The following is an 11,064-nucleotide window of genomic DNA, read 5'->3' as shown; positions in this document are numbered from 1 at the left end:
ACTGGTGTAGGGTAACTGTGGTGTGTACTGGTGTCGGGGTAACTGTTGAGTGTACTGGTGTAGGGTAACTGTGGTGTGTACTGGTGTAGGGTAACTGTGGTGTATACTGGTGTTGGGTAACTGTGGTGTGTACTGGTGTAGGGTAACTGGTGTGTGTACTGGTGAAGGGTAACTGGTGTGTACTGGTGTAGGGTAACTGTGGTGTGTACTGGTGTAGGGTAACTGGTGTGTACTGGTGTAGGGTAACTGTGGTGTGTACTGGTGTAGGGTAACTGGTGTGTGTACTGGTGTAGGGTAACTGGTGTGTGTACTGGTGTAGGGTAACTGTGGTGTGTACTGGTGTAGGGTAACTGGTGTGTGTACTGGTGTAGGGTAACTACCTGGAGTATACTTGTTTCAGGCAACCAATTGATTAATCTACCTTTTTACAAATGAACACCCTGTTACCTGTGTGTGTGTGTGTGTGTGCGTGTGTGTGTGTGTGTGTGTGTGTACTCACCTATTTGTGCCTGTGGAATCGAGCATTAGCTCCTGGACCCCTCCTTTCGAGCCGCCGGTTATCATATGAAATAACTCCTGTCCTATTTCCCTACCATATCTACTTTTTTTTTAAATTATGAATAGAGTGTGTTTCCACAACCTTCTCCATTATCCTTTCATTTTCATATATACGCTAATAGAAAACCTTCTAACATCTCTATGATTCCTCTGAGTCTCAAGCTTCCATCCATGCTCTCTTGTGTATTTTATACGTCTTTGTCATGTCTCCATTCTCCCTCTCATTTTTTATTCTAGCTTTGTCAGGTTTAGTTTCTTCAGTCTCTTCGCATATCCCATCCCTCGCAATTCTGCTACGAGCCTCGTCGCTAACTTCTAAATCTTTTCGAGTTTCATTATGTGATTTTTTCCTCAGCCTATCATCTTAAAATGAAAGTGCTTATCGTAACTATTTGATTGAAATTACCAACTATATGTCGTGAGGGACGACCAGAAAGTAGACTTTTGTATCATTGAACTTGTACAAACTATATTTATTAACATAAATATCAGACCTAACCTAACCTTTCCCAGTAACCCTAGACATAACACACACTATCTTAGACAGGCTGTATATAGCAGTCTTAATGCCTCCTTATTTAGGTTCCTGAATGATGCTCTAACTTTTGCCAGTGTATAGTATGCTGCTGACGTTATCCTATTTACATGAGCCTCTGTAGTTAAGTTTGGTGTTATGTCCACTCCCGGGTCTTTTTCTCTAGTTATTAAGAGGTAGTTTTCCCTATCGTGTAATGGCTTTTCGGTCTCCTGACGTCTGTTCCCATTTCTACCATCTTACACTTGCTGGCGTTGAAATTGAACAGCCATTTCTCGCATCAACTCTGCAGCTTGTTAAAATATCTTGGAGAATTTAACACTAATCTGTCACAACTCTTCTCATTAGTTTTGCATCGTCTGCAAACATCGACATATAAGACTCAACTGTAGATGACTACAGTTTGATGTAGAGATGACTGTAGATGAAATACTATTCCTCATTTATTTACATAAATGAGGTACTGTGGTTTACATAAATGAGGTACTGTGGTTTACATAAATGAGGTACTGTGGTTTACATAAATGAGGTACTGTATTCCTCATTTATTTACATAAATGAGGAATAGTATGGGTCCGAGCATCGATCCTTGAGATACTCTCCGTGTTACCCTACGCCATTCCGACTTCTCCGCTCTGTTACTCTCTGACTCCTGTCTCTTAGGTAATTCCTTACTGAAGTTAAGAGCTTTTCCACTTTTTCCACTTGTGCAATAAACTCTTTATTGGTACTGTGTCAAGGTCTTTTTGGCAGTCCAGAAGTACGCAATCTGGCAACCTGCTCTCGCACAAGACAGCACATTTATGACTTATTGTTTATAGTTACTATTTCGCTTATAAATAAGTACATATGTGACATATTCCATGCCATATTTTTTTCAAGGCACTAACTTTTTCTCTCAGTTTTACTAAACAATAGAGATTTTATACAAAATTTGACAATATCCTGAGTAACTTTACAATTTATTTAAATATTTTAGTTCTGTTTTATTATTTTTATAAAACTGTAATATCAATATCGGTATAGGTTCAGTACTAATTGTAATATCTTAACATACTAAGAGGGTTAGGTTAGGTTGTAGTTTTCTATTCAGCTTTTCAAGGTAAACTCAAATATTCACAATAAATTAGTATGTCACATATGCACTTATTCATAAGCAAGATATTGACTATGAGCAAGTGCGAGAACGGGTTACCTTGTGTGGCAAGATAGGTTAATGAAGCCTCATGAGACCTTATGCAGTAAGGCAATCTTGGTTGCCAATCTGTTAAGGTAAGGCAATCTGCCCAACCTGCTCTGTCTTGCATTATTTTTGTTACTTTATCTTGGAACTCCAGTAGCTAGGCTCGACAGGCACGACTTCCCTTCCCTAAAGCCATGTTGATATTTGTTTACATTAATTCTCTCCAGGTGTGTAACTAATTCATTGATCATCGAGTGTTAAATTTGTTATTCACGTTGATATTTTTTATTTTTATCAAAATCGACACTTCAAATTTACCTTCTTTTATCTGTGGACTAAACTACTATTTTTGTTTATTTTTGTATTTTTTTTTACTCTGGACTAGTTCGTGAATCGGGAATATTTTGCGTATAGTGTCGCTCTGGGCGACGGTGAAGTGATCCAGTTTATTATCTGCGCGAGCATCTAATTGAGCTGCTACATCACAGACGTCAGCAATTCATCTTCTTGGCTGACATGAACCTGATCTGACGAATCGTGCAATTTTCTCGGCCCATCTGTCAGGGACACCATTAGACCCCACTGGACAAAAACCTTGTTGTTGGCCACTGGTCCAGACTGGTCCCCGGGACCACCAACAACCACACACCAGCCTCAACAGTGCCAGAGATGGACAGCATCACCCGGGCTCCGGGGTAGCGGGGAGATGAAGTAGTGATAATTCCACTACGGGCTCGCCATAGCCCGTGCTACTTGGAACTTTTTGTTCCCCAGTAGCTCAATCTTCCACAACAATAGAACAAGCGATTGGTTAACTCTCGGAGTCGTCGCAGATACACAATAGAATGCATATAAAGCCACGAATATATAAATTGGATAAATTTACATTCATGAAAGGCCTGGGGTAAATACCGGTTTGAAAAATAGAGTTGTACATTTGAGGAACAAATTACCGACAAACTACACAGATCGCTGTGGATCTTTGAGCTGTTATCAACCTGGGCTATAAAACTATATGAATGTGTATGGTTGGATATAAACAACAGGTGCCTGGTGTGGGCCAGAGAACCTTCCCTGCTTGTGTTCTAACTGACGGCACCGTATGAGACAAGTACAAAACACGGACTCATGATCTGAGGACAAAGGTCGACAAAAAACTTTTTATATGTGGTGGGTGTGGTGTGTGAAGCTTGGAGATGTATAATGTATGAGTAGTGGGCACGTGCATCTGGGGCCTGAGCACGTGCATCTGGAGCCTGGGCACGTGCATCTGGAGCCTGAGCACGTGCATCTGGAGCCTGGGCACGTGCATCTGGAGCCTGAGCACGTGCATCTGGAGCCTGGGCACGTGCGTCTGGAGCCTGGGCACGTGCATCTGGAGCCTGGGCACGTGCATCTGGAGCCTGGGCACGTGCATCTGGAGCCTGAGCACGTGCATCTGGAGCCTGGGCACGTGCATCTGGAGCCTGAGCACGTGATGGCTACCGAACCATTACCAAGAACACCGCATGGCTCAATAGCTGTCAGACTTCTCCAATCAAACTTAATTTGTGCAGAAAATAAACAACAACTGCACAACGTCACAGGAAGACCTTAACCATCTCCAGTAGTGGACAAACAAAGGGTTGGTGGAGTTCAATCCTGATAACTGTAAGGTAATGAAGATGGGGAAGGAAGAAACAAGACCAGCTAGGTGTCTACACTATTAATGGAAGGCAAGTGCAGAAATCTGAGAGTGAGAGAGAGAGAGAGAGAGAGAGAGAGAGAGAGAGAGAGAGAGAGAGAGAGAGAGAGAGAGAGAGAGAGAGAGAGAGAGAGAGAGAGAGAGAGAGAGAGAATATGAGAACTGGGAGGGATTATAGTTATAACTCCATCACTAACACCAGAGACACACACAGACAGGGTGACATCAGCAGCATATGGGACGCTGGCAAACATGAGAACGTGACTTAGTAACCTTAATCCAGACATTTTCAAAGCCATCTACACAGTATTTGTTAGACCAGTACTGGAATATGCAGCACCGGCCTGGAACCCATACCTTGTGAAGCATAAAACTAAAATCGAAAAAGTGCAGAGATTTGCTGCTAGATTAGTGCCAAAGCTTAGATGGTTAAATTATTAGGATAGGCTGAAGGAACTGGATCTCACAACCTTGGAGGACAGAATAGAGGAGATATGATAACAACATACAAGATACTGAGGGAGAATAGACACGGTGGACAAGGACAACCTCTTTAACTTAAGAGACAGTAGGTTACCTTGAGGTTACCTTGAGGTGATTTCGAGGCTCAGCGACCCCGCGGCCCGGTCGTCGACCAGGTCTCCTCGTTGCTGGACTGGTCAACCAGGCTGTTGGACGCTGCTGCTTGCAGCCTGACGTATGAGTCACAACCTGGTTGATCAGGTATATCAAGATTATCTTGTAGGACAAGATCACACACCTGGAAGCTGGAATCGCAAATAAGTTGAAGGAATGTGAGGAAATACTGGTAGCCAGTAAAGGTGGTCAACAAGTGGAATGCACTAAGAGAACAAGTTGTGGAAGCCGCCTCCATCCACAACTTTAAGGAAAGGTTCGACAAAGATAATGACTGTCAGAATAGTGAAGTTTTAACGCCACGGGTACAACAAGGCTGTTAGGCGGGGCATGAAGAGCTGGACCTCACGTCCCGGCAGTCACTGATAGGTAAGTAGTGATAGGTAAATAGCATCCGACAATACAGCCCCATCCTCATCATACAACAGCACTCCGCGATACAGCCCCACCCCCACCACACAACACCCCACGATACAGCCCCACCCCCACCACACAACAACACCCCACGATACAGCCCCACCCCCACCACACAACAACACCCCACGATACAGCCCCACCCCCACCACACAACAACACCCCACGATACAGCCCCACCCCCACCACACAACAACACCCCACGATACAGCCCCACCCCCACCACACAACAACACCCCACGATACAGCCCCACCCCCACCACACAACAACACCCCACGATACAGCCCCACCCCCACCACACAACAACACCCCACGATACAGTAGCATCTCGCATCTCTCTAGAACACAATGACACTGTCTCATTACACATAATGCCTGGCCTTGATGTCTTGCAAGATTCACCATCAACAAATGTCATATATCTGCAACTTCGAACGTCACGTGCCTGCAACATCAAACATTACTGGTAAACTGGGGGTGGATTCATCCCAGTCAGTCACTTTCCCAGTCGGCGAGAAGCGTCGTCCATTCATTCTTGTCTCCCCAGACACCGTAAGCTTTAGGATAACCTTCTTCCTCTGGTATAAATATTCCGTCACCGGCCATTTACTCTCGATGATCCGGAAAGGTTACGGGGCGTATCCGTGCAGCGATCTGTCGTTGTTCTCTGTATATCAATACTTCTGTCTGTTGCTTGGATGGATGTCTCTCTCTCTCTCTCTCTCTCTCTCTCTCTCTCTCTCTCTCTCTCTCTCTCTCTCTCTCTCTCTCTCTCTCTCTCTCTCTCTCTCTCTCTCTCTCATACCTTCTCTATTTCCCACTATTTCCTTCTGTTTCTCAAATGTTGTTCGTTCCACTTATATTTTAATTAAAGTTGGAGAATGGTTCAGTTTCAATATGATTTTAATTGATGTTCCAAAGTCAATACCATAAACTATGGTTTCATTCGTCAGTTCATTTTAACCTTGATCCTAGAAATTTACCTAAAAAAGAAACATATTGTTAGTGTTATTTAGTTAATTTATTTCAATAAACTTTGTTTAATATTAATGTACAATTGTGTTATGGGCGACGGACTTCATTGCAAGAATATCTACTTGTCAGAACAAGTTGGGCCAAATTGAAGTCAGTCGAGCAATTAATGGTCGCTGATGGAGTATGTTCTCAAGAAGGCATAACCCGAGCATGGTTGCTTCTGACTAAGCATCTGTGGATGGAGTTGAGGTCATCTGGTCAACCACGACGACGTTGGACAAGTGAAAAAAAAACCTTGAGAGCCTTGAGCCTCCTCCGTAACCGTAAGACTTGGTCTAGACATAATTATGAGTCATCTTGACGGTTCTTAACCTCGTCCAGAAGTCTGAGGAAGGATGTGCTGGGTATAGGCCATCTAAGACAGCCATGCGTATTCAAGAAGTTATAGTTAACTTGTGTTTCGTGTATAGTTTTGCAACTACTGCTGTCGAGTAGGTACGAGAGGTGTCATTGTGGTGCAACTATCTTGGTTGACTGTTATAATGCTACCAGCCTTCAATACGCAGTTCAGCTCCACTAAAACTCATGCAGAGGCCATTCCAACATATTCACAGTCTTTGACAATTGAGAATAGCTTGAGCTACATCATCCCTTTGTGTGTATTTTACCTCAATAAACTTATTTCAATTCAATTTCAATTCAATTTGACTTTATTGGTTAGGGAACAATGTATTTAATTTTATGTTGTGACTTATTTTTAGTATAGTCGTTTATAGGGGAGCTTATAAGATGGCATCACCTAGCCACTATAGAGACGTTCCACGTCCGTTTCACACAACTAGACTCGACCAATGAAGGGGTTAGGTAACACCTGAAACGTACGGATTGGTCGGAATACCAGAGAAAGTGACAGAAGAAAATTAGGATGAGGGTAGCATCAATCCTTGGGAGAATCCTCCAAGAGACACACTGTTTTCATTGTTCAAGGACACATTTTTGGTCATAGCCTGGACAAGAGATTTGATATAGCACAAGCACTTCACATAAATACTTCACTGCAGATATCAACAGTCAGCTTATCTCTAGACACTTACTTTTATTAGCTCGACCAAGTCTGAACTGTCGGCTGAAGTCTAGGGCCACCACTCTCCCTCACGACCTGTGAGAATACAAGACCAGACTGACCAGTCCACTCGACACAGTGACCACTTCTCACCACCTAGATGGGAACTTGTCATCTAGAAACAACAAGATGAACTAGATGTATCTCAGCATACCTGCATGAACTACATATTGCTGTGGTGCTCAGTCGCAGTTCCCTTACCACTGCTTCTTAGGCTGGTAAGATAAACTTTGTGAAAGACATCAGGCTCATTAAAGGTGTAAAATGAGGGAATGTCTAACTGTCACTGTTCAAAGTTGGAAGCCAGACGCTTAGGGCTAGCTTCACCCAAATTTGCAGGAGGAGTATAGACTGAGATACAGGGCGGACATATAGCCTGGTCGGGGTGGGCCTAAGTTAAATGCTCTAAGAAATCTAAGCATCTAAGCAATCTAAGTGTCTAAACACCACTGCTGTTTTCTTGGAGTCAAGGGTCAAATATTTGGTGTGATTTCCATAGAATTGTTAGTTATTGTAATAATATATTTTCCAAAAGGTACTTCAGTGTTAATAAGGTTTCCAGAGCGAAGGAAGAGAATGGGAGGGGGATAGCCGCAGGGGGGGATGGAATGGAATGAAAATAGAACTATCCGGAGAAAGCGCCAAGCCATTACGACAATATAGCACTGGGAAGGGGTCAGGATAAGAATTTGAGATGGGACGGGGGAGGGGGGGGAAGGAATGGTGCCCAACCACTTGGACAGTCGGGGGATTGAACGCCGACCCGTATGGAGCGAGACCGTCCCTCTACCATCCAGCCCAAGTGATTGGACATAGAACGTGCATGACCTTGGTGGAATGTGGTCTATGATGAAGAGTACATATGTTGTGTACATCATTAATTTTAAGTATGGCAATGGAAGTCCCATAACCATTCCCTTTCATGGTTCTCAGGGCCTTGAGACGACGCTCCCCTATTGGTTGATCGAGAATCTTTTTTTTTTTTATATATCCTAACTAGAGACGACATTAATGGGTTGACCACTTGGGATTATTTTATGAGTTTCACCATTATTTCACTGGTCTTCTTCCTTCTTCCATGTGATGAGAGTATATGCTTTTGTCTTGGCTGTAAGGAGAGTGAAACTGAGTTCAGTACATTTCCGACAAAGAAGCTGAATGATCATTTCATCTTTCCGAAGGTGGGAGCTTCTAGCAGGACATCATCTGCCCGTCCTCCTTGTATGCCTTCATATTCAATACTGCCAACTTCGTTCATTTTGATGGTGAATAGTGGTACTTAGTTTGTATTCCTCCTTAAACGGCTCCAAATTATATTCTCATTTTGTATTCGCAACTGATCCACCAAATGAAAAATTGTCTTTCCTTCGTGCAAGACAATTTTCCGTCCATTTCATGCGTCTCCCCTTGACACCCTTACTTGCCAGCTCGTCTAATCGTAATTCCTTGTGCCTTATCAATGGTGTCATTGATGTCAACAAAGATAGTGTCCTTATATGCCATTAGTTCTTTGTTTCTATCAGTGGGATGTTCCCGATACTCTTTACTCCTGTACTGTACATCTTTATTGACCTTTTTATAGCCATTTTATACTACTGCGCGTTCCTCTTTTGAGAGTAAATCCGTGTTTTGTTCCTGCGGCTCTGAGACCTTTCTCGGTTAGATTACTGAGGTCATTCACATTTATATATTGATATTTTTAGGTATTTGGTATTGGGTGAACCAGGCACTCATCTTCGAAATAAAGTAAGGTCTCAAATCGCTCTGAAGGACAGATTTTTTCAAATTCTTTGTGGATGCGTCTCTTACTCGTCTCGAGGTTGGCAAGCATCGCCCAGTGGTCACGGCATCCGGATGCCTCACCTGACGTGAGGAACTCTCCCTACCCTTGTTAGCAGAGAGAGAGAGAGAGAGAGAGAGAGAGAGAGAGAGAGAGAGAGAAATTGGAGAAATTATTGACATAATGTATTGAGTGGAATTGACAGTGTGAAGAGAGATGAGATGTTCACAATGAATACCATCACCACAAAAGGCCACCGGTGCCACCTAGAGACACATGGACCGTGGAGATATGAGAAAGCATGTTAGTTTAGCGGATGAGTTGCAGGAACGTGAAACAAAATAGACCTGGTGGGGGAAGAAGGTGCACTCCAGCCACAGTTATAAATGAAGATACAATGCAATAAATAAATTAAGTTTAGGGCCATAAGCCAATTAAATTAGACGATCGGCGGTTAGAATGACGGCGTGCAAGAGCTGAAGCTCGACCCCTTGCGGCCACAAATAGATGAGAACACACCTACGAAGCAGCCTTGGCCCAGTCATGCGACATCCACAACTATCGCCTCTACGGCCGGTACTCGCAGAGGTGGAACTTGCCACCGTCTCCGGAGGTCAACAACAACAAAAAAAGAAGAGAAAAACGAAAAAGGTCCTCCCACTCAGCCTGGGATGGTCAACGAGGAAGAGGAGTGTGGACAGACGGAGTCATGGTGGGGAGGTCAGAGGTGAGGCGGACGGACGGGGGCTCGTAGGATGACTCTTCAAGGCTAGGTAGAGCCTCCACCAGGACGCTGAATGAGAGCATCCCCGGGGCAGGCTGGTGGGGAGGGCAGGTGTGGCAATGATAATATAGACATAACGCTGAGTCTCAAGATTAAAAGAACGGGAATCAAAATTTACATAAAAATGAGAGTATGTGCAATGTTACAGTCTTCTTCAGTTCCCCAGAACCACTACATAGCGTATAGAACACGAGTATGTAAACACTAGAGGCGGTGAAAAACAAGGCATTAGAAAGAGCTGCGACACACAGCTTCCCATATGACTAAACAATCCAGGATCATATTGAATCAGCCCGTCCTCCTAAGGTTTCCCCAACATCAAGAAAACGGTCAGTTTAAACTGTCCTCTCCTAGCCTACCACAGGACCTAAAACAGAAAACGGGAGAATACGTCACTTTCGCGAGCCGCTTCCATTTTCCAGTACGATGATTTTTAGGCCTTAGGTAACGCATGCGAGCAAAAAAGCGACGTTCTTTTTAAGAGGACAGGTAGACTGAATGTGACACTAAAAAAGTTCTTTCTAATATCTCTGTAGCTCATTTGGGCACTCAATTTGCACCTGTGTCCCCTTGTGCGTGTGCCCCTTGTGTTAAATAGCCTGTCTTTATTTGTCCTATCAGTTCCTTTGAGAATCTTGTGTGTGGTGATCATGTCCCTGCTAACTCTTCTGTCTTCCAGCGACGTGAGGTTTAATTCCCGTAGTTTCTCCTCGTAGTTCATATCTCTCAGCTCGGGTACTAGTCTGGTGGCAAACCATTGAACCTTTTCCAGTTTAGTCTTATCCTTGACTAGATTGCTGGAGCTGCATACTCCAGGAATCGTCTGACATATGATATACAAAGTTCTGAAAACTTCCTTACACAAGTTTCTAAAGGCCGTACTTATGTTGGCCAACCTGGCATATGCCGCTGATGTTATCCTCTTGATATGGGCTTCGGGGGACAGGTCTTGCGGGATATCAACCCCCAAGACTTACCTCTCTCTCTGACTTTTGAAGAATTTCATCTCCCAAATGATACTTTGCATATGTGTGTGTGTGTGTGTGTGTGTGTGTGTGTGTGTGTGTGTGTGTGCGTGTGCGTGTGCGTGTGCGTGTGCGTGCGAGCGTCTGTGCGAGAAGCTTGGCCTTATTTAAGCAGGTTCCGTCACACACACACAGCAAAATAAACATTATAATATACTCCGTAGTTTCCTAAAGACGGAAACACAAACCAAATAATTGGAACAAATCGCTGACACGGATTACTACCCGGATGACCAGCCCCTGGGTCTACAGCCAGGGGCTACAGGTAGACTACTGAGGCCACGGTGGGTCTACAGCCAGGGGGCTACAGGTAGACTACTGAGGCCACGGTGGGTCTACAGCCAGGGGGCTACAGGTAGACTACTG

The 11,064-nt window shown here is 44.0% G+C and overlaps 1 protein-coding gene across 1 annotated transcript in view; it reads right to left on the bottom strand.

Annotated features, from left to right (window-relative positions):
* Positions 1–715: 715 nt before the first annotated feature.
* The window catches only part of LOC138350119 (autotransporter adhesin BpaC-like), a 29,669-nt gene continuing 19,320 nt past the window's right edge, over positions 716–11,064 (bottom strand). The window contains exons 2-3 of the mRNA XM_069300417.1: positions 3,499–3,757; positions 716–921 (exon numbers count right to left, since the gene is read on the bottom strand). Coding sequence (XP_069156518.1) covers positions 716–921; positions 3,499–3,757 — 465 coding nt within the window. The remainder of the gene's footprint in view (positions 922–3,498; positions 3,758–11,064) is intronic.

This window comes from Procambarus clarkii, chromosome 44 (genome assembly GCF_040958095.1).
Source record: "Procambarus clarkii isolate CNS0578487 chromosome 44, FALCON_Pclarkii_2.0, whole genome shotgun sequence".
Taxonomy (NCBI): Eukaryota; Metazoa; Arthropoda; class Malacostraca; order Decapoda; family Cambaridae; genus Procambarus; species Procambarus clarkii.
Note: the sequence above shows the minus strand (reverse complement) of the source record. Positions and strands in the feature narration are given on the sequence as shown.